This window comes from Scyliorhinus torazame, chromosome 8, assembly GCF_047496885.1.
Source record: "Scyliorhinus torazame isolate Kashiwa2021f chromosome 8, sScyTor2.1, whole genome shotgun sequence".
In the NCBI taxonomy this organism is placed as follows: Eukaryota; Metazoa; Chordata; class Chondrichthyes; order Carcharhiniformes; family Scyliorhinidae; genus Scyliorhinus; species Scyliorhinus torazame.
In genome coordinates, this window is record NC_092714.1 from 278,138,717 (window position 1) to 278,161,709 (window position 22,993).

General features: G+C 48.2%; 1 protein-coding gene across 6 annotated transcripts in view; it reads left to right on the forward strand.

Annotated features, from left to right (window-relative positions):
• The window catches only part of st3gal8 (ST3 beta-galactoside alpha-2,3-sialyltransferase 8), a 154,987-nt gene that overhangs the window by 128,759 nt on the left and 3,235 nt on the right, over positions 1 to 22,993 (forward strand). For all 6 annotated transcript variants that reach the window (XM_072515398.1, XM_072515400.1, XM_072515399.1 and 3 more), the window contains 2 exons: positions 3,263 to 3,308; positions 15,488 to 15,607. In XM_072515398.1, coding sequence (XP_072371499.1) covers positions 3,263 to 3,308; positions 15,488 to 15,607 — 166 coding nt within the window. The remainder of the gene's footprint in view (positions 1 to 3,262; positions 3,309 to 15,487; positions 15,608 to 22,993) is intronic.

Consider the following 22,993-nt stretch of genomic DNA (forward strand, 5'->3'; position numbering starts at 1 on the left):
AGAGCTCGTGGACAGCCTCCACGATAGAAGCAACGCAAGACTCCAGAGCGCAGTCCTTGCACGAACAAGAAGTGACTCCAGTGTCACAAGCCTCCACAGAGAGCTCGTGGACAGCCTCCACGATAGAAGCAACGCAAGACTCCAGAGCGCAGTCCTTGCACGAACAAGAAGTGACTCCAGTGTCACAAGCCTCCACAGAGAGCTCGTGGACAGCCTCCACGATAGAAGCAACGCAAGACTCCAATGTGCAGTCCTTGCAGGAACATGACCATGAGGGTCTAGCAACCTCTCCTGACCAACCAGCGGCAGATGATGCAAGTCTGCCATGCTCACGTGAACAGCAAGAAGGCTATAACAGCCTACCATGCTCCACTACACAGCAGCATGACCATGAAGGTCTCTCATGCTACAATGAAGGGCACAGCGCTGATGACTGTTCAAGCCCAACTGAAGACAAGCCAAAAGAATCGCCTCGTCCAAGCCCGAAGAAAAAAGGTTTATGCGCTGACCTTCAGGATCATTATAGCCGAACAGAGATTAATAATGCTGCACGGCCACAGAAGGATGCTGAGGATTTGCTAAAGAAATTTATTGAATGTTTAACTTGCAAGGAGCAGACTGAGAATTGCCAGTGTTTTAGTACGGATCGAAAAAATGGACACGACATTGATCCTCAGGTAATGGAAATAACACAACCTGAATCATATCTACAGCAGGGACAAATGTCTCCCTTCAACACAACGCCGCAAAAATCCCAACTTCGGAGACCAGCAGTTAGTCAGTAATGACTCTTCAAACCTTGAGGGGAACATTAATTGCATTGAACCTATACACACTCCACTGATAAATGAGCAGAACATTGGAGCAAGAATCCTGAGGACACCGACATCGAGTAGCCAGATAACGAATTTAAAACCCACAGCAGTTTCAAGTGAACCAAGTGTGCTTTCCACTAATGGTGAAGATGCAGATAAGGTCGACCCGATTATCCATTGTACCACACTAACCCCAGTGATTAAGCAGTTATGTATGGGGAGTATAATGTGGGCAATTGAGAACAGTAAAAGAGAGACTGTGACCATGCCAGTCCCAGCAAAATCAGACCCAGAGACCATGAAGGCATGTACATTAGACAAAGATACATATGAGGTACCTGAGAAGAAAAGTGAAACGGAATGTTCTTTGGAAAATAGTACAATGTCGATAGAAACATTGGATCCTATATTCGAGACCATACATATGGGAGAATTTGGGGGTAATAAACAAGGTTCTGCAATGTCTGGGGGAAGATTTAAAATTCCAAAGAAGAAAAGCCCAAATGAAGGACAACGGCAAGACAATGACAGTCCACCGACATGGTGTGCACCACCAGATGAAAACTCTGACAATTTATCCAACCCTAGTGAACAGCAAGCTGCTAATGAGGATCTATCCACGGGATGTGAGACGAGTGACGACAGCATCCCACTTCCCATGCAAAAGGTGCAAGGTGACAGACCTCGCCTAGTGCGTACCGAGGCACTCGACGATCACGGTGGGACCACTGACGACTGCGGTGGCGGCGCACCGCTTCCACCCTCGATGGCTCGAGCCTCTCCACTGGTTGGTGCATTCCTGCATGTTCCGACTCCAGAAGTGCAGCTTCAGGGAATCTCGGCTGCCTCCAGTGAACCTGTTGGGACTCCGGACGGGGGGCATCGACGGAAGGCAGACCGGACTCCAGATGGGGAGCAGCCAAGCGCCGACTCTGATTTGCGCACGCCAGACCTTGCTCCGGACGGGCGGTGTCGCGGCCTCGGTGATGGCACGCTCAGGGTGACGGCGGATGCCACGGCGACAGGGAATGGATCGCGTGGCAGTCCCACTGGGTCGGCAGTGGCAACCAGCACCGGCGGTCCAAGATGGACACACCAATTCGCGCCATCGCCAGACGTTGATGCGAGCAACAATTCTCTCTCCAAGGCGACATGCTTCGACGTTTCTCTGCGGAGTCGCCCTTCCGGCATAGCAGGTGGCCGGAACCAGCGTGCACGGTCTCGGCCAACTTCCACATCTGGCACAGTCATCGCCTTGCATGATATTAGTGATGGTGCTACTTCGATGGCAACGACCCATCGGCTACAAGATGCCGTCCACCACAAACATAAAAAGAAAAAAGACTCCACCTTGTTCCTGGCATGCAGGGCGGATGGATTGGTGCGTAGGCGCAATCAGCGAGCTTTGCGCCGCCTTCCACGCTCGCAACTGAACCGTACGCACACGCCGGATCCTCCACTGGTTCCCAAGGATGACTTCGTGGAGATGCCACGGATCATGCCCCTTCCATCGCCACCAGAACCAAACCACAGCCAAGGCACCACTAACAAAGATGTTGAATGTTATATTTGCACGAATGAAAAAACCAAGCACTGCACGAAGTACAACAAATGGTAAAGTAGAGACTTCGGCAACAGCATCACCTCCAACAGTCCAAGGTGAACCAGTGTGACCCCAAATCTCCACAGCTGAACCGGCTTGAGGACCAGCCCATTCTTGAGGCGGTCACCCATTAGACTGGACTTATAACGCTGTTCATACGTTCAAAAAGTCAAACACTTCTGTATTATAACCTGTTGTTGTTTATTGTTCCAGATATCGTCTGACCGGACCAATGTTCAAGTTTTTTTTTTCTCTCGCATCCAAGTTTTGTTATGGTACAACCTTGTTAGTGTGACGCACCCGACATCGCCCCATGTAAATAGTTACGTCATATACACACGCTGTACATAACACACACACACACTCTTAGATGCACTCACGACACAATTATATTTATAACCACGTAGGCACATATCTTTGTAAAAAGGGGGGATGTCATGATATTCAAACACACACATCATGATAGACACACCAACAGACAAATCAGAACACACAACACCACAACCAATGACAGAAAGATATAAAAGCACAGACACGACCCCCGGTGGTCAGTATTAGCTGCAGAGGAGGACCAGGACACATCTGCTACCAAACACACTCAGGGAGACAGCACGTGCAGAGTATCCAGAACGAACTGTATTATAAGAGTTAAAATAAAATAGAGTTGTACCACATACAACTGTGTTGGCTCATCTGTGCACCAGAGCACCCAACACCACACTTCTTCCCTCCACAATCGTCAGGAATTCAATCTCCCCTCACCCACATTCTGCTCTCGTGCCCCCTGCTGTTTCTGAGTGTATTACACCTGCACTAAACACCTCCTTTCATTCTTCCTTTCCAGGATGTACAGGAGAGTGAAAAGTTACATTAAAGCTGATCGAGACAAGGTGAGACGAGCTGGTTTATATTGTTATAATTACTTGTCCCATGTTCACATGATTTAAATACATTAGCCAATTATGTGGAGGTGTGCAAAAATATGAAAATGCAAATATACATGCATCAATATACATGGGTATGAAAGGTGTTTGCAAGTACCTGTTTGGGTTTTTTGTGTATGATTCTGTGCATTAGTGAACGTGTGTGTGCGGTGGTGTATGAGTGGGTGCCTGCCCAAGCCTGTGCATGTGGGCGTGCAGGTATCTATACGGATGTGTTCATGTATGTGCACGCATGGGTGTGTGTGTATGTCTGCATGCATGTGTGGGTGCACGTGTGTGCATGTGCACATCTGTGCGTGCCCGTGCATGTACACGTGTGGGAGTGCAGGTGTGCACGCATTTGTGTGTGCGGTGTTTTTAAAAAATATATTTTTATTCTCTTTTTTCACATTTTCTCCCAAATTTACACCCAACAATAAACAATAATCAGTAACGAATGTAATGTCAATCCACATATCAATAACAACAATCCCATCCTCCCATCAAATCCCCAAACATTAGCCCGCATATGAAGATAAAAAATGACAAAAAGGAATCAGGAATCATCCATAGTCACCATTAACACACACAGTCCCCCCCCCCCCCCCCCCGCACCCCCCCCCCCCCCCCCTCTCCGCCTAATGTTCGATGTAATCCAATTCTCGAGAGTGCATAATGAATAACGCCCATGAATTGTAGAACCCCTCCATCTTTCCCCTCAGTTCAAGTTTGACCTTTTCAAGCGTCAAGAATTCCAGCAGGCCCCCCAGGGCACAGGGTGGAGAGGTTGATCTCCACCCTAACAGGATTCGCCTTCGGGTGATCAACGAGGCGAAGGCTACAACATCTGCCTCCGCAACCGTTTCCAACCCCCGGCTGGTCCGACACCCCAAATATGGCCTCCCGAGGGCCCGGGTCCAGTTTGTGTGTGTGCGTAGTTGTGTGCCTTTGGTTGTGTATATGTGTGTGTGCATGTGTTTGTGCATGACTGTGTGTTCGGGTGTGTGTGTGTGTGTGCTGCATGGGTGTGTGCACATGTGTGGGTGTGTGTGCATGTGCGCATGCCTGTCTGCATGTACAGGTGTGCGCGCGTGTAAGATCTTCTTATCTCTCTTCGGGAGTTCAAGAGGTATCCAAAACACTCTTTATTTTTCAAGAATTCACTGAATGTATTTGCACAAAATTAAATCGAAAACCAAGATCAAAATAATACATAAACTGGTCAGAACAGATCAAAAAGCGTTGAACATAAAACCATAAAGGAATTACTTTAAATTACTTTGTGGAGAAGTAGGCTGCAAGTGTTGGGCACACTGGATAAGTGGGGCTTGTTCAAGGATCAGCTACTGCGTGTTCTTGATAAGTATGTACCGGTCAGGCAGGGAGGACGGCGTCGAGCGAGGGAACCGTGGTTTACCAAGGAAGTGGAATCTCTTGTTAAGAGGAAGAAGGAGGCCTATGTGAAGATGAGGTGTGAAGTTTCAGTTGGGGCGATGGATAGTTACAAGGTAGCGAGGAAGGATCTAAAGAGAGAGCTAAGACGAGCAAGGAGGGGACATGAGAAGTATTTGGCAGGAAGGATCAAGGAAAACCCAAAAGCTTTCTATAGGTATGTCAGGAACAAGCGAATGACTAGGGAAAAAGTAGGACCAGTCAAGGACAGGGATGGGAAATTGTGTGTGGAGTCTGGAGAGATAGGCGAGATACTAAATGAATATTTTTCGTCAGTATTCACTCAGGAAAAAGATAATGTTGTGGAGGAGAATGCTGAGCCCCAGGCTAATAGAATAGATGGCATTGAGGTACGTAGGGAAGAGGTGTTGGCAATTCTGGACAGGCTGAAAATAGATAAGTCCCCGGGACCTGATGGGATTTATCCTAGGATTCTCTGGGAGGCCAGGGAAGAGATTGCTGGACCTTTGGCTTTGATTTTTATGTCATCATTGGCTACAGGAATAGTGCCAGAGGACTGGAGGACAGCAAATGTGGTCCCTTTGTTCAAAAAGGGGAGCAGAGACAACCCCGGCAACTATAGACCGGTGAGCCTCACGTCTGTAGTGGGTAAAGTCTTGGAGGGGATTATAAGAGACAAGATTTATAATCATCTAGATAGGAATAATATGATCAGGGATAGTCAGCATGGCTTTGTGAAGGGTAGGTCATGCCTCACAAACCTTATTGAGTTCTTTGAGAAGGTGACTGAACAGGTAGATGAGGGTAGAGCAGTTGATGTGGTGTATATGGATTTCAGCAAAGCGTTTGATAAGGTTCCCACGGTAGGCTATTGCAGAAAATACGGAGGCTGGGAATTGAGGCTGATTTAGAGATGTGGATCAGAAATTGGCTAGCTGAAAGAAGACAGAGGGTGGTGGTTGATGGGAAATGTTCAGAATGGAGTTCAGTTACAAGTGGAGCACCACAAGGATCTGTTCTGGGGCCGTTGCTGTTTGTCATTTTTATCAATGACCTAGAGGAAGGCGCAGAAGGGTGGGTGAGTAAATTTGCAGACGATACTGTGGTGTTGTCGATAGTGTGGAAGGATGTAGCAGGTTACAGAGGGATATAGATAAGCTGCAGAGCTGGGCTGAGAGGTGGCAAATGGAGTTTAATGTAGAGAAGTGTGAGGTGATTCACTTTGGAAGGAATAACAGGAATGCGGAATATTTGGCTAATGGTAAAGTTCTTGAAAGTGTGGATGAGCAGAGGGATCTAGGTGTCCATGTACATAGATCCCTGAAATTTGCCACCCAGGTTGATAGGGTTGTGAAGAAGGCCTATGGAGTGTTGGCCTTTATTGGTAGAGGGATTGAGTTCCGGAGTCGGGAGGTCATGTTGCAGCTGTACAGAACTCTGGTACGGCCGCATTTGGAGTATTGCGTACAGTTCTGGTCACCGCATTATAGGAAGGACGTGGAGGTTTTGGAGCGGGTGCAGAGGAGATTTACCAGGATGTTGCCTGGTATGGAGGGAAAATCTTAGGAAAGGCTGATGGACTTGAGGTTGTTTTCGTTGGAGAGAAGAAGGTTAAGTGGAGACTTAATAGAGGCATACAAAATGATCAGGGGGTTGGATAGGGTGGACAGTGAGAGTCTTCTCCCGCAGATGGAAATGGCTTGCATGAGGGGACATAACTTTAAACTGAGGGGTAATAGATATAGGACAGAGGTCAGAGGTAGGTTCTTTACGCAAAGAGTAGTGAGGCCGTGGAATGCCCTACCTGCTACAGTAGTGAACTCGCCAACATTGAGGGCATTTAAAAGTTTATTGGATAAACATATGGATGATAATGGCATAGTGTAGGTTAGATGGCTTTTGTTTCGGTGCAACATCGTGGGCCGAAGGGCCTGTACTGCGCTGTATTGTTCTATGTTCTATGTTCTAAACAGATAGATGATTCAAGAACTCAGAAAGGCAGGAATTCAAGAACGAAACCTTGCCCATGAGGTCTTACGTTTAAGGGAATCCATATCTATGGTCTAACCCCTTATTTACTCTTATTGGATCTAATTCTCAGCTGAGACCCCCCTGAATCGTTCAGGACAGTGTCAGTCACCTAACAGGTGATTGGTTAATTGGACATTAATCAATTACTCCAAATTAATTATCCTTCCTGACACCGCACCGTTCTCATGCATTCTGTCCCATGATCAAACTCTGTGTGTCATGTCTAGTCTCAGCTTATGCCATTGTTGCTAGATTGTTGAAAATTCATTGAATGAACCTTTGTATCGTTTCTCTGGACATATTTGTACAGTGAATCGGTCCATCTTTTGAAACATCTGTCAGTATCTATAGACAGTCGTGGTTGGGGTTCAATAGTTTAGTCATTTTTTATAATTGATCATACTTCTGCAGATTCAGTATTTTTCAAGAATTGTTTTATTTTCCAGTATAGTTTTAGCTGTTTCTCTTTAAGGACCCCCCAAAATAATTGTTAAATCCAATAGCGCGAGTGTGTGCGTTTGTGCTTGTGTGCGTGGGCGTATACGTGCAGGGTGTGTGTGCATTCTTGAATGTGTGCGTGTCTGTGTGCATGTGTGTTTGTGTGTGCATGGTGTTGTGCACATGTGCATGCATGTGTGCATGCGTGAGTGTGTATTTGTGTGTATGTACTTGTGAACACATGCATGTGCACGTTTGGTTGTGTGTGTGTGCGGGTGCCTGCAAGCATGGGTGTGCACACAGGTGTGTGTGCATATGGGTATGTGTGCATGTGTGCATGCTCGGTGTGCGCACAGGTGCATGTGCCTGTGCATGCACTTGAGTTCAGTGTGGGAGTGTGTGCGTATGTCTCTGTGTGTCTCTGCGTCTGTATATACTGAGAAGCTGACTCTAGTATCTCTGTGCAGACTAATTCCAAGTGTTCAGATTGTCCTCCTGCAATGTTTTCTCCAAGATCTTGCCTGATGTCCATTAGCCGCCATTTATTCCAGAGTCTTTCTGCCTCAACTAAAGGAAACCTCAAGAACGAGGGAACGAATGTACTATTGCCAAGTTTGTGGATGACACAAAAATAGGTGGGAGGGGAAGTGGAGAGGATGACCAGAGTCCAGAGAAGGTTCACTGGGTTGATCCTGGGTATGGAGGGATTTTCATTTGAGGAGAGGTTGAGTAGATTGGGCCTGTAGTTACAACACCCCTGGGCGAGTGTACGGTCAATTCCAGCACTACAGACCCCGGAGACCAACATAAGTGAATTAACCAATAATTTGTATATTGTCCTGAGGGGGCGATTCTCCAATATTGGGCCCAAGAGCTCGCGCCGTCGTGAACCCCACAGGGGGCCAGCACGGCGCTGGAGCAGTTCACGCCGCTCCAGCCTCCTTTTGCAGCGCCAGACGCGCCCGCGCAAATGGCGGCGATTCTCCGCACCTCGGAGAATCACACGCCGGCGTCGTGGCGCGGTTGCGCCGATTCTCCGGCCCGGCGCGTGGCTCGGAGAATCGCCCCCGAGATCTTTGACCCTTAACTGCTCCAACGATTTACAGGCAACAGATTTGTAAGTAAAACTTTAAAAAAGGACTTTTTTAATAACAAGAGGAGAGATGAACGTGTAATGGTTATAATAGAAGAATGGACTGCTCATCTCGTTATTCCCCAAACCCCTTCCCACCCTCCACCCAGACACACACATGCTGTGGGTAGGGAAAGGATCGACAATAACAGAGATTAAAAGGGTGCGAGATGAATCTTTGTAGTCAGCGATCTTCCAGTGACGACAAGTGTTGAAATGATCGGTTGGTTTGAATCTTCTAATGTTTGTCCCAAGTAGGATTGTAAGAATTTCTCTGGAGAGTTACCTTCACTTCCACTAACCTGGGCTTTCCCAGAGACGATTCCCCGGCGGTCTGTGCAAAGAGAGTTTTCCATCCACTATGCCTCTGGAACGCTTTGTCTGCTCTTTCTGCAGATCAGGATTAACTGTAGTGAAGAGAAAGTAAAATGCCCTTTGCCAGATCTCTAGAGATATCAGGGGAGAGCTACCAGCGCTGTGCCTTCCCCAGCCTTCCAAACAGGGTTTAGGCTTTTACAGATCTGGCTGGACACTGCCTACAGCCTTTTGATCTGAGGTTAAAGTTCACAGGACTGATAGAGTCCAGACCTTCTCACTCCAGCCGAGAAATCAGAGAGAGAAGTTCCAGCCTTTCTGGGAGAGATAGTTAACAGGCTTCTGCCAAACCCCTTCTCAGAACAAAACTGAAAGCAAAAATGGAACCTGCCTTTTGTTCCATAATCTTCTAAAAGGCTCTACCAATCCCTATAAAAAACAGAAAATGTCCCTCAGTTTCAGAAGGGGGGGATTTCCTGCTAGCCAAGTGCATCAAAATGACATCACGAGCTATGCCACAGAGCACACTGCATCAAGAGATGTGCCTTTGCCAGTTCAAATAGCAGCTTGCAGTGGGGTGTTTCAGTTCAAAACCAAAAGTCTGCAGTTTTAAAGACAGCCAGCAGGTCAGGCATTAAAAAGGAAACCAGGATCAGACAAGGATGTAAAAGAGGTTCTTTACACTGTACTCATTGGTATTTAGAAGAATGAGAGGTTAGCAATCACCTGCTCACTGACGTTCAGTTTGGGTTCCGTCAGGGTCACTCAGCTCCTGACCTCATTGTAGCCTTGGTTCAAACACGGACAAAAGAGCTGAATGTCAGAGGGGAGGTGAGAGTGACTGCTCTTGACATCAAGGCAGCATTTGACCGAGTATGGCATCAGGGAGCCCTCGCTAAACTGGAGTCAATGGGAATCAGGGGGAAAACTCTCCGCTGGTTGGAGTCATACCCGGCACAAAGGAAGATGGTTGTGGTGATTGGAGGTCAATCATCTCAGCTCCAAGACATCACTGCAGGAGTTCCTCAGGGTAGTGTCCTCGGTCCAACCATCTTCAGCTGCTTCATCAATGGCCTCCCTTCCATCATAAGGTCAGAAATGGGGATGTATAATATTCAGCACCATTTGCAACTCCTCAGATAATGAAGCAGTCCCTGTCCAAATGCAGCAAGACCTGGACAATATCCAGGCTTGGGCTGACAAGTGGCAAGTTACATTCGTGCCACACAAGTGCCAGGCAATGACGACCTCCTACAAGAGAGGATCTAACCATCATCCCTTGACATTCAATGGCATTACCATCAGTGAATCCCCACAATCAACATCCTGGGGGTTACCATTGATCAGAAACTGAACTGGACCCAGCCACATTAATACTGTGGCTACCAGGGCAGGTCAGAGGCTTTGGATTCTGCAGTGAGTATCTCACCTCCTGACTCCCCAAAGCCTGCCCACCATCTACAAGGCACAAGTCAGGAGTGTGATGGAATACTCTCCACTTGCCTGGATGAGCGCAGCTCCAACAACACTCCAGAAGCTCAACACCATCCAGGACAAAGCAGCCCCGCTTGATTGCTCCCCCTTCCACAAACATTCAAACCCTCCATCACCAACAAACAGTGGCAGCCGTGTGTCCCATCTTCAAGATTCACTGCAGTAACTGCCCAAGGTTCCTTAGACAACACCTTCCAAACCCACGACCTCTACCATCTAGAAGGACAAGAGCAGCAGATACCTGGGAACCCCACCGCCTGGGGGTTCCCCTCCAAGTCACTCACCACCCCGACTGGGAAATATATCGCCGTTCCTTCACTGTCACTGGGGCAAAATCCTGGAAATCCCTCACTAACTGCACTGTGGGTGTACCTACACCTAGGGTCTGCAGCGGTTCAAGCAGCTGACCACCACCTTCTGAAGGGCAATCAGGAATGGGCAATAAATGCTGGGCCTAACCAGCGACACCCACATCCCGGTGCGCAGGGGCCTTCTGGGAGGTGAGTAGTGTCTTTAAAACCACTTACCTTTACAGGAGCAGCCCTTTGGATTTCGGCGGCAGCGGTGCGCAGGGGCCCTCTGGGAGGTGAGTAGCGACTTTAAAACCACTTACCTTTACAGGAGCAGCCCTTTGGATTTCGGCGGCAGCGGTGCGCAGGGGCCCTCTGGGAGGTGAGTAGGTAATTTAAAAACCCTTACCTGGTCCCGTGTCTGTTCTTCTTTTCTGTTTTATTTGTTTTTATATAAGGCAGGAACCGGAAGTTCGACCCGCGGACCTCTGGGAAGTCCCCCCCCAACCAATAAATTCTGGTGGAGAGGAAACCCGAGACACTACACATGTAGTGTCTCCCACCCCCCCTCCTCCTCTAACCTAATAATAAGACCCATTGGTGTGAGGTAAGTGCCATATTATATTATTATTATATTATTAGCATTGTGCAGGTCAAGGTTCGGAGGTGGAGGAGCAGTCTCTGTCAGCGAGAGAACCTGAGAACATCTAAGACACTCAGAAGGTAAGAAGGTAAGTAGGTGATTTTTACTTATTTTTACTTTTATACCTTTTTTCAAATTGTGTGTCGGGGGGAAACTGAAGTGACATCACAGAAAAGCTGTGGCCAGAGTGGCTAGTATTTGATAACTAATTAAACATAATAACTTAATTATAATTTAGAGGGATATCTAAGCCAGAGATCGGAGAGTACTATAGTTAGCTATCGCATTTCTATTAGAAATCTAGTGCTAGGAAACAGATAGTTGACAGTAACTTTGAAATTTTAAAAAATATATTAAAAAAAAAGACAAATTTTAATTTTAATTAATTGACGCAATGTCAGTTAGAGGGGTGCTGTGCTCTGACTGTGAGATGTGGCAGGTCCGAGAGGCTTCCAGCGTCCCGGATGGCTTCATCTGCAGAAAGTGCACCCAACTGGAGCTCCTCACAGACCGCATGGTTCGGTTGGAGCAGCAATTGGATGCACTTAGGAGCATGCAGGTGGCGGAAAGCGTCATAGATCGCAGTTATGTAAATGTGGTCACACCCAAGGTGCAGGCAGAGAAATGGGTGACCACCAGAAAGGGCAGGCAGTCAGTGCAGGAATCCCCTGTGGTTGTCCCCCTCTCGAACAGATATACCCCTTTGGATACTGTCGGGGGAGATAGCCTATCAGGGGAAAACAGCAGCAGCCAGAGCAGTGGCACCACGGCTGGCTCTGATGTTCAGAAGGGAGGGTCAAAGCGCAGAAGAGTAATAGTAATAGGGGACTCTATAGTCAGGGGCACAGATAGGCGCTTCTGTGGACGTGAAAGAGACTCCAGGATGGTATGTTGCCTCCCTGGTGCCAGGGTCCAAGATGTCTCCGAACGGGTAGCAGGCATCCAGAAGGGGGAGGGCAAACAGGCAGAGGTCGTTGTACATATTGGTACTAACGACATAGGCAGGAAGGGGCATGAGGTCCTGCAGCAGGAGTTCAGGGAGCTAGGCAGAAAGTTAAAAGACAGGACCTCGAGGGTTGTAATCTCGGGATTACTCCCTGTGCCACGTGCCAGTGAGGCTAGAAATAGGAAGATAGAGCAGCTAAACACGTGGCTAAACAGCTGGTGTAGGAGGGAGGGTTTCCATTATCTGGACCACTGGGAGCTCTTCCGGGGCAGGTGTGACCTGTATAAGAAGGACGGGTTGCATCTAAACCGGAGAGGCATAAATATCCTCGCGAGGTTTGCTAGTGTCACACGGGAGGGTTTAAACTAGTATGGCAGGGGGGTGGGCACGGGAACAATAGGTCAGAAGGTGAGATCATTGAGGGAGAACTAGGGAATAGGGACAGTGTGGCTCTGAGGCAGAGCAGACGGGGAGAAGTTGCTGAACACAGCGGGCCTGGTGGCCTGAAGTGCATATGTTTTAATGCAAGGAGCATTACGGGTAAGGCAGATGAACTTAGAGCTTGGATTAGTACTTGGAACTATGATGTTGTTGCCATTACAGAGACCTGGTTGAGGGAAGGGCAGGATTGGCAGCTAAACGTTCCAGGATTTAGATGTTTCAGGCGGGATAGAGGGGGATGTAAAAGGGGAGGTGGAGTTGCGCTACTTGTTCGGGAGAATATCACAGCTGTACTGCGAGAGGACACCTCAGAGGGCAGTGAGGCTATATGGGTAGAGATCAGGAATAAGAAGGGTGCAGTCACAATGTTGGGGGTTTACTACAGGCCTCCCAACAGCCAGCGGGAGATAGAGGAGCAGATAGGTAGACAGATTTTGGAAAAGAGTAAAAACAACAGGGTTGTGGTGATGGGAGACTTCAACTTCCCCAATATTGGCTGGGACTCACTTAGTGCCAGGGGCTTAGACGGGGCGGAGTTTGAGCATCCAGGAGGGCTTCTTAAAACAATATGTAGACAGTCCAACTAGGGAAGGGGCGGTACTGGACCTGGTATTGGGGAATGAGCCCGGCCTGGTGGTAGATGTTTCAGTGGGGGAGCATTTCGGTAACAGTGACCACAATTCAGTAAGTTTTAAAGTACTGGTGGACAAGGATAAGAGTGGTCCGAGGATGAATGTGCTAAATTGGGGGAAGGCTAATTATAACAATATTAGGCGGGAACTGAAGAACATAGATTGGGGGCAGATGTTTGAGGGCAAATCAACATCTGACATGTGGGAGGCTTTCAAGTGGCAGTTGAAAGGAATACAGGACCGGCATGTTCCTGTGACGAAGTAAGATAAATACGGCAATTTTCGGGAACCTTGGATGACGAGTGATATTGTAGGCCTCGTCAAAAAGAAAAAGGAGGCATTTGTCAGGGCTAAAAGGCTGGGAACAGACAAAGCCTGCGTGGAATATAAGGAAAGTAGGAAGGAACTTAAGCAAGGAGTCAGGAGGGCTAGAAGGGGTCACGAAAAGTCATTGGCAAATAGGGTTAAGGAAAATCCCAAGGCTTTTTACACGTACATGAAAAGCAAGAGGGTAGCCAGGGAAAGGGTTGGTCCACTGAAGGATAGGCAAGGGAATCTATGTGTGGAGCCAGAGGAAATGGGCGAGGTACTAAATGAATACTTTGCATCAGTATTCACCAAAGAGAAGGAATTGGTAGATGTTGAGTCTGGAGAAGGGGGTGTAGATAGCCTGGGTCACATTGTGATCCAAAAAGACGAGGTGTTGGGGGTCTTAAAAAATATTAAGGTAGATAAGTCCCCAGGGCCTGATGGGATCTACCCCAGAATACTGAAGGAGGCTGGAGAGGAAATTGCTGAGGCCTTGACAGAAATCTTTGGATCCTCGCTGTCTTCAGGTGATGTCCCGGAGGACTGGAGAATAGCCAATGTTGTTCCTCTGTTTAAGAAGGGTAGCAAGGATAATCCCGGGAACTACAGGCCGGTGAGCCTTACTTCAGTGGTAGGGAAATTACTGGAGAGAATTCTTCGAGACAGGATCTACTCCCATTTGGAAGCAAATGGACGTATTAGTGAGAGGCAGCACGGTTTTGTGAAGGGGAGGTCGTGTGTCACTAACTTAATAGAGTTTTTCGAGAAGGTCACTAAGATGATTGATGCAGGTAGGGCAGTAGATGTTGTCTATATGGACTTCAGTAAGGCCTTTGACAAGGTCCCTCATGGTAACTTGTACAAAAGGTGAAGTCACACGGGATCAGGGGTGAGCTGGCAAGGTGGATACAGAACTGGCTAGGCCATAGAAGGCAGAGAGTAGCAATGGAGGGATGCTTTTCTAATTGGAGGGCTGTGACCAGTGGTGTTCCACAGGGATCAGTGCTGGGACCTTTGCTCTTTGTAGTATATATAAATGATTTGGAGGAAAATGTAACTGGTCTGATTAGTTAGTTTGCAGACGACACAAAGGTTGGTGGAATTGCGGATAGCGATGAGGACTGTCGGAGGATACAGCAGGATTTAGATTGTCTGGAGACTTGGGCGGAGAGATGGCAGATGGAGTTTAATCCGGACAAATGTGAGGTAATGCATTTTGGAAGGTCTAATGCAGGTAGGGAATATACAGTGAATGGTAGAACCCTCAAGAGTATTGAAAGTCAGAGAGATCTAGGTGTACAGGTCCACAGGTAATTGAAAGGGGCAACAGGTGGAGAAGGTAGTCAAGAAGGCATACGGCATGCTTGCCTTCATTGGCCGGGGCATTGAGTATAAGAATTGGCAAATCATGTTGCAGCTGTATAGAACCTTAGTTAGGCCACACTTGGAGTATAGTGTTCAATTCTGGTCGCCACACTACCAGAAGGATGTGGAGGCTTAAGAGAGGGTGCAGAAGAGATTTACCAGAATGTTGCCTGGTATGGAGGGCATTAGCTATGAGGAGCGGTTGAATAAACTCGGTTTGTTCTCACTGGAACGAAGGAGGTTGAGGGGAGACCTGATAGAGGTATACAAAATTATGAGGGGCATAGACAGAGTGGATAGTCAGAGGCTTTTCTCCAGGGCAGAGGGGTCAATTACTAGGGGGCATAGGTTTAAGGTGAGAGGGGCAAGATTTAGAGTAGATGTACGAGGCAAGTTTTTTACGCAGAGGGTAGTGGGTGCCTGGAACTCACTACCGGAGGAGGTGGTGGAAGCAGGGACGATAGGGACATTTAAGGGGCATCTTGACAAATATATGAATAGGATGGGAATAGAAGGATATGGACCCAGGAAGTGTAGAAGATTTTAGTTTAGACGGGCAGCATGGTCGGCATGGGCTTGGAGGGCCGATGGGCCTGTTCCTGTGCTGTACATTTCTTTGTTCTTTTGTAAATTAATTAAAACATTTCCCATCCCACCTGGTGTCATTTATAACATTCCTACATTATCATCCCACTAGATCAGCATCTTTCATCCGACCTTTTTCAAGTATGTCCACGATGAATGGACTGAGCACCACGGAAGATATCCCTCGACTGGGATGCTGGCTCTCATCTTCGGTCTTCACATCTGTGATCAGGTAAGAGCGGAGAAACCAAGAGCGATTCCTTCAGCACTAAGTTACCAGTATTGAGGTCAGTGTGATTCTCCCTCTTACGGATTTGACGCCGGTGTCAACGGGCCTCCAGGCCCAGTCATTCTCCCCTTCCTCGGGGGCTAGAACGGCGCCGGAGTGCTGTGCGCTGCTCCAGCGCCGAATGCTGGCCCCACACGGCCAGCGTGGGTCCGCGCATGCGCGCCACGGCCATCTCCGTGTGGGCCTCCGGGCAATATGGTGGAGCCCTACAGGGGCCCGGCGTGGGATTGTAGAATCCCGCCTCAGAGTCTCAAATGGGGAATCAAAGTGTAGACTGAGTGCTTTGCCACTGAAAATTGACAGATGCCAAACTGCAGCTTGCCTCGTCTGCCACTTGTGTGGTGCGAATGAAACTTGCCTCTTGTCAGCCCAAGCCTGGAGATTGTCCAGGTCTTGCTGCATTTGGCCATGGACTGCTTCATTATCTGAGGAGTGGCGAATGGTTCAGCTGGGCATTGGAAATGGTGTAATCCCATTCGAGATCCTCGGTGGGATTCTCCGACCTGTGATGGGCCGAAGTCCCACCGCTGTCAACCCTCTCCCGCCGGCGTGGATTAAACCACCTACCTTACCGGCGGGAGCAGGCGGCGCGGGTGGGCTCCGGGGTCCTGGGGGGGGCGCGGGGCGATCTGGCCCCGGGGGGTGCCCCCACGGTAGCCTGGCCCGCGATCGGGGCCCACCAATCCGTGGGTGGGCCTGTGCCATGGGGGCACTCTTTTCCTTCCGCCTTCACCATGGCGGAGGCGGAAGAGACCCCCTCCCCTGCGCATGCGCGGGGATGATGTCAGCAGCTGCTGACGCTCCCGCGCATGCGTGGACCTACACAGGCCGGCGAAGTCCTTTCGGCCCCGGCTGGCGGAGCGCCAAAGGCCTTCCACGCCAGCCGGTGGAGCGGAAACCACTCCGGCGCGGGCCGAGCCCCTCAAGGTGAGGGCTTGGCCCCTAAAGGTGCGGAGACTTCCACACCTTTGGGGCGGCCCGACGCCAGAGTGGTTCCCGCCGCTCCATTACGCCTGGACCCCCCGCCCCGTTGGGTAGGGGAGAATCCCGGCCCCTGTTTTTTGGTCCAGGTCAAGCTGAGGTCATTTAGTGGACATTAAGCTGAGCACTCAACTAGCATTTCTATCAGAGCAACATCAAAACTACCACAAAGCTCGACATGGCAGAGGAACTGAACAGTTACTTTGCATCAGTCTCAGATTGGATCACACCAGTGACATATCAGAACTTCAGGAAAGTCAGGGGGCAGAGGTGAGTGTAGTGGCCATCACTAAGCAGAAGGTTCGGGGGAAAACGAAAGGTCTGAAGGTGGATAAGTCACCTGGACCGGATGGACTACACCCCAGGGTCCTAAAAGAGATAGCTGAGGAAATTGTGTCGACAATGGTAGTGATCTTTCAGGAATCACTGGAGGCAGGAAGGGTCCCAGAGGATTGGAAAGTGGCTAATGTAACACCGCTGTTTAAGAAGGGAGGGAGGCAGAAGATGGGAAATTATAGGCCAGTTAGCCTGACTTCGGTCATTGGTAAGATTTTAGAGTCTGTTATTAAAGATGAGATCGCGAAGCACTTGGAAGTGCATGGTAAAATAGGACTGAGTCAGCACGGCTTTGTCAAAGGGAGGTCATGCCTGACAAATCTGTTAGAGTTCTTTGAGATGGTAACAAGGAAGTTAGACAAAGGAGAACCAGTGGACGTGATTTATTTAGATTTCCAGAAGACCTTTGACAAGGTGCCGCATAGGAGACTGTTAAATAAGTTAAGAGCCCATGGTGTTAAGGATAAGACCCTGGTATGGATAGAGGATTGGCTGACTGGCAGAACGCAGAGAGTGGGGATAAAAGGGTCTTTTTCAGGATGGCAGCCGGTGACCAGTGGTGTGCCTCAGGGGTCGGTGCTGGGACCACAACTTTTCATAATATACATTAATGATCTGGAAGGTACTGAAGGCACTGTTGCTAAGTTTGCAGATGATACAAAGATCTGTAGAGGGACCGATAGTATTGAGGAAGTGGGGAGGTTGCCGAAGGACTTGGACAAGCTAGGAGAGTGGGCAATGAAGTGGCAGATGGAATACAATGTGGAAAAGTGTGAGGTTATGCACTTCAGAAGGCGAAATGGAGACATAGACTATTTTCTAAATGGGGAAATGCTTAGGAAATCAGAAGCACAAAGGGACTTGGGGGTCCTTGTTCCCGATTCTCTTAAGGTTACCGTGCAGGTTCAGTCAGCAGTTAGGAAGGCAAATGCAATGTTAGCATTCATGTCGAGAGGGCTAGAATACAAGAGCAGGGATGTATTTCTGAGGCTGTATAAGGCTCTGGTCAGATCCCATTTGGAATATTGTGAGCAGCTGTCGGCCCTCTATCTAAGGAAGGATGTGCTGGCCTTGGAAATGGTCCAGAGGAGGTTCACAAGAATGTTCCCTGGAATGGAGAGCCTGTCGTATGAGGAACGGTTGAGGACTCTGGGTCTGTACTCGTTGGAGTTTAGAAGGATGAGGGGGGGGATCTTATTGAAACTTACAGGACACTGCGAGGCCTGAATAGAGTGAATAGGAAAAACTAGAACCAGAGGACACAATCTCAGACTAAAGGGATGATTCTTTAAAACAGAGACGAGGAGGAATTTCTTCAGCCAGAGGGTGGTGAATCTGTGGAACTCTTTGCCACAGAAGGCTGTGGAGGCCGAATCAATGAGTGTCTTTAAGACAGAGATAGATAGGTTCTTGATTAATAAGGGGATCCGGGGTTATGGGGAGAAGGCAGGAGAATGGGGATGAGAAAAATATCAGCCATGGTTGAATGGCGGAGCAGACTCGATGGGCCGAGTGGCCTAATTCTGCTCCTATGTTTTATGATCTTATGGATCTCGTGTAAAGCCTCACTGTCGGAGCTCTATTTCCAAACTGAAAATCAAAGAGTTACATCACAGGAAATGCATAAATTCATTGGTTGATGTGAAACTACTGCTAGGGGGTGTCTTTAAATAGCTGTAAATTAGACAAGCTTATTATTATATTTTTAATAGTATTTTTATTAAGGCATTTATAAATAACCTTCAAAAACGACCAAAATCAAGTCCAAAAAGAGAACAAACAGGAAATCACATCATAACTAAATAAGTAACTAACAACCACAACCTGCCCTCCCTACCATGTCCCCCACCCTCTCTGTCTCCACCTTTCCTCATTAACCCCACAAGCTTATTATTTTTTAAAGAAGTACCTGTTTGGATTTGAGTAAGAGCCAATAAAATAAAGTAATACAAGTAAACCAAAGTAAAATAAAGCTAACACAAGGGAAGTAAATTTAAAACATGGCAGATAAGCTCAGCTGTGTGAAATATACGTCCTGTAATATGTGGGAAACAGTGGACTCTGCTGTTATCCGAGATGACCCACATGTGAAGGAAGTGCTACCAGCTGCAGAAAGATAAACTTCAGGGTTTGGAGCTCGAGTAGGGCTTGCAGTCACTCTGGCTGTGAGCTACGTGGATAACAGGTTCAGAAAGGTGGCCACTCTGAAGGTTAGGAACGTGGAAGCAGAAAGGGAATGGGTAGGGCAGCACGGTGGCACAGCGGTTAGCACTGGTGCCTCACGGCGCTGAGGACCCGGGTTCGAATCCCGGCTCTGGGTAACTGTCCGTGTGGAGTTTGCACATTCTCCCCGTGTCTGCGTGGGTTTCACCCCCACAACACAAAGATGTGCAGGGTAGGTGGATTGTCCACGCTAAATTGCTCCTTAATTGGAAAAAAAAATAATTGGGTACTTTAAATTTATTTTAAAAAAGAAAGGTAGTGGGTGACTGCCAGGCAGTCCAAAGGAAGGAGGCAGGGGGTGCAGGAGCCTTGGGCCCCGCTCACTAATCAGTTTTCCGGTTTGGATTCTGGTGAAAGTGTTGGTTCCTGTGAGGAGTGCAGTCAGAAAGTGCAGCAATATGGAAGGAAGTGAGAATGTAAATTCCTAGGGTGCTGTCCATAATCCTCAAGCATTCCCGAGCCTCAGGGAGGTGCCGGAGGACATGAGAATTGCAAATGTGACATCCTTGGTCAAAGAAAGATAAGCTCAGCAATTGCAGGCCTGTCAGTTTAACTTGAGTGGTGGGGAAGCTTCTGGAAACAATTATTTGGGATGGAATTACAAGTCACATGGTAAAATGTGGGTTGATTAGGAAGAGCCAGCTTGCATTTCTAAAGGGGAAATCATCTTTACGTAACTTGGGGCGGCTCGGTGGTGCAGTGGTTAGCACTGCTGCCTCACGGCCCCGGGTCACTGTCCGGGTGGAGTTTGCACATTCTCCCCGTGTCTGCGTGGGTCTCACCCCCACAACATAAAGATGTGCAGGGTAGGTGGATTGGCCAAGATGCTAAATTGGCCCTTTAACTAGGAAAAAAAAAAGAATTGGGTTTTCTAAATGCATTTAAAAAAACTAACTTGTATTTTTGAGGAGAGAACAGAGAGGGTTGATGAGGGTAATGCTGTTAATGTGGTGTACATGGACTTTCAGACGACATTCGATACAGTGCCACACAACAGACTTGAAAGAAACGTTCTAGCTCATGGAACAAAAAGGGACAGTAGCAACTTGGATGCAACATTGGCTGAGTAATAGAAAATTGCGAGCAATGGTCAATGGATATTTTTCAGGCTGGAGGACGGTTTGTAGTGGTGTTTCCCAGGGACCATCGGGATTGGGATCCTTACTTTTCCTGAGATATATTAATGATCTAGATCTTGTGTGCATGGGACAATTTCAAGTTTGCAGATGACACAAAACTTGGAAGTGTAAACTGTGAGGACAATGCAGAACTTCAAAGGGACATAGACAAGTTGGCGAAATGGGCAGATAGGTGGCAGATGAAGTTCAATGCGGAGAAGTGTGAGGTGATGCATTTTGGTAGGAAGAACATGGAGAGACGATATAAAATAAGGGGCAAAATCCTTAAAGGACCAGAGGGACCTGGGTGGCAGGACAGGCATCGAGTATTCTGTACTTTATTAATAGTGGCAGAGAGTACAAGAGCAAGGAGGTTATGCTGAACTTGTATGAGACACTAGTCAGACATCAGCTGATTTAATGTGCACAGTTCTGTGCACCACACTTTAGGAAGGGTGCTGTTAGGAGCATGATGGTAGCTTTAAGGGATTGCTATTGGCAAACATTAGAAATAAGATCTGTGTAATAACCTGTATGTAATATGCATTAGGTTCACCCAGCTGGGGATGATTGTTCCCTTGTCCTGATTGGACCTGGAATTAACCACCATTGGTATAATAAGCCGGCCTCTGTAGTAGTCGATAGGAAGGAGTAAGGACCCGGTAATGTGTAACTGGGCCTTATGTATGTGCTGCTGTAAAGGTGAATAAACGTCTCCCTGCGAACTCCCCCTGTTGCTACTATAGTATAGTTTTATGTGGGTTTAATGCAATGTTTCTGTGCCTGGAAGGATGAAACCTATAGTTCAGATTGATGCTGGACAAAGGTGTTTTGTATGTGCGGGGGTTGGTTAAGTTCCAACAGTATTTCTAAGAGAGGGCTATGATGTGAAGAATAAATAGTAATAGCAGGGGTGCCACATGGGCCCATTCCCCAGAGGGAAGGGCTTTCCTTTGTTCTTGGTTTTAACTAGAAGCCAGGGCAGTTGGAGACAGAACATCTCTTAATCCTGCTAGAAGACAGACTGGATTGGACAGGAAGGGAGTTGAAAAGAGGCAGGCTTCCTAAAGTGCAAGTTACAGTCCAGATAACCAGGGAATTGGGACCGAAAGAGTGTTCAAGACAACTGAAAAGAGATCAAGGTATTGTTCAGAATAATTCAAGGAAGAATAAACAAAGTGTTCTGAGTTAGAGAGACAATTGCAGTAACCAGATTTAAAGTGGAACAGCAGACTTCAGAGTTAGATGAAAAGTTTGATGCCATTTAAATAGAGTCTGGGAATTGAAAGTTAAAGCAATTGTGCGCAGTTTCCATAGCAGTCAAGACAAAGAAATCCTAAAGGGGTTGGTGTGAAATCCTGGACTGGAGTATTGTGTAATAATCCAACTTTTCATGTTGAAGATTTTTTTTTCTTGTTAAAATTAATTAACGGTCCCGTGACTCTGTTCCCCAAAGTTCTCTTCAAAAGAAGTAAAAGTTATGGGGCGGGATTCTCTGTTGGCCAATGTCGAAATCGGGAAAGGCGATTGGATGGTGAACAGGTTCCAATGCCAAAATCGAGGCAGGTGCCGATCTGATGCCAAATCGCAATTCTCCATCACCTTGGCAGCGGCATCAATAGTCTCCGGAATGCACATACAGTAAACGCTGTTTGCATGTCATTAGCGGGCATGGCCCGGATTTTCCGAGGCCTCCATGATGCTCCGCCTCCGATGGCCGAGTTCCCGATGCGCGGTTCATTTGTGCTTTTAAAAATCGTGCAACCGGCCTGGCGGCTGCTGAGGGGGAGAGGAAAGTGTCCAACATCGCCATGGTTTGCTGACAGTTGTGCCGCTGGCCGGAGGGCTACTGTCAGGGTCGGGGGGGAGTAGAGGAGGGTGGCCAGGAGGAAGGCTGTGGGGTCGGGGTGGACGGACACGGAACACCATTGTTGCTGCCGGCAAGGCAGCCATGCAGCTGTGCACGCCGCCAACAGCCCACTGTGAACTTAGGGCCACGGTTGTATAGGTGTCCCCACAAGCCACCAGGTGCCCTCTGGCCCCTGCCGGCCCATCAGCAGGATGGGCACGCTCCACCACATCCCAGCCAACAAGATGGCACTGGCTGAGTGTGTGTGGGGAGTGTAATGTGTGTGTGTGGCTGGGATGTGTGTGTGTGGGGAGTGTAATGGGTGTGTGCGGCTGGGATGAGTGTGTGTGGGGAGTGTAATGTGTGTGTGTGGCTGGGATGAGTGTGTGTGGGGAGTGTAGTGTGTGTGTGCGTCTGGGATGAGTGTGTGTGGGGATTGTAATGTGTATGTGCGGCTGCAGCTTGTCAATCACGGGCCCGGCGAATCCGACACCGTTTTTCATTGAATCGATTGTGTTCCACGTGGCACCGGTGCTGCCCCTCAGCGGTAGCGGAATCGGTCCAGGTGTGGCGCCAGTTTTTGTGTTGTGAAAGTCCAGGAATTCTGTGTCGCCGTCAATACTTAGTCTCAGAAACGGAGAATCCCGCCCTGAGTCTTTTAGCCAGGGTTCCATTCTGGAATATTCCCACCCAGTTTATCAACTGGGATCGTAACAATGGGAAACAAACTGGAGAGAGCGCAAAGAGATTTACAAAAATGTCAGCGCTGAGAACTGCCCCGCCATTAAACGGGACTCTGCTTTATTTCTGGGCCTCGGCAAT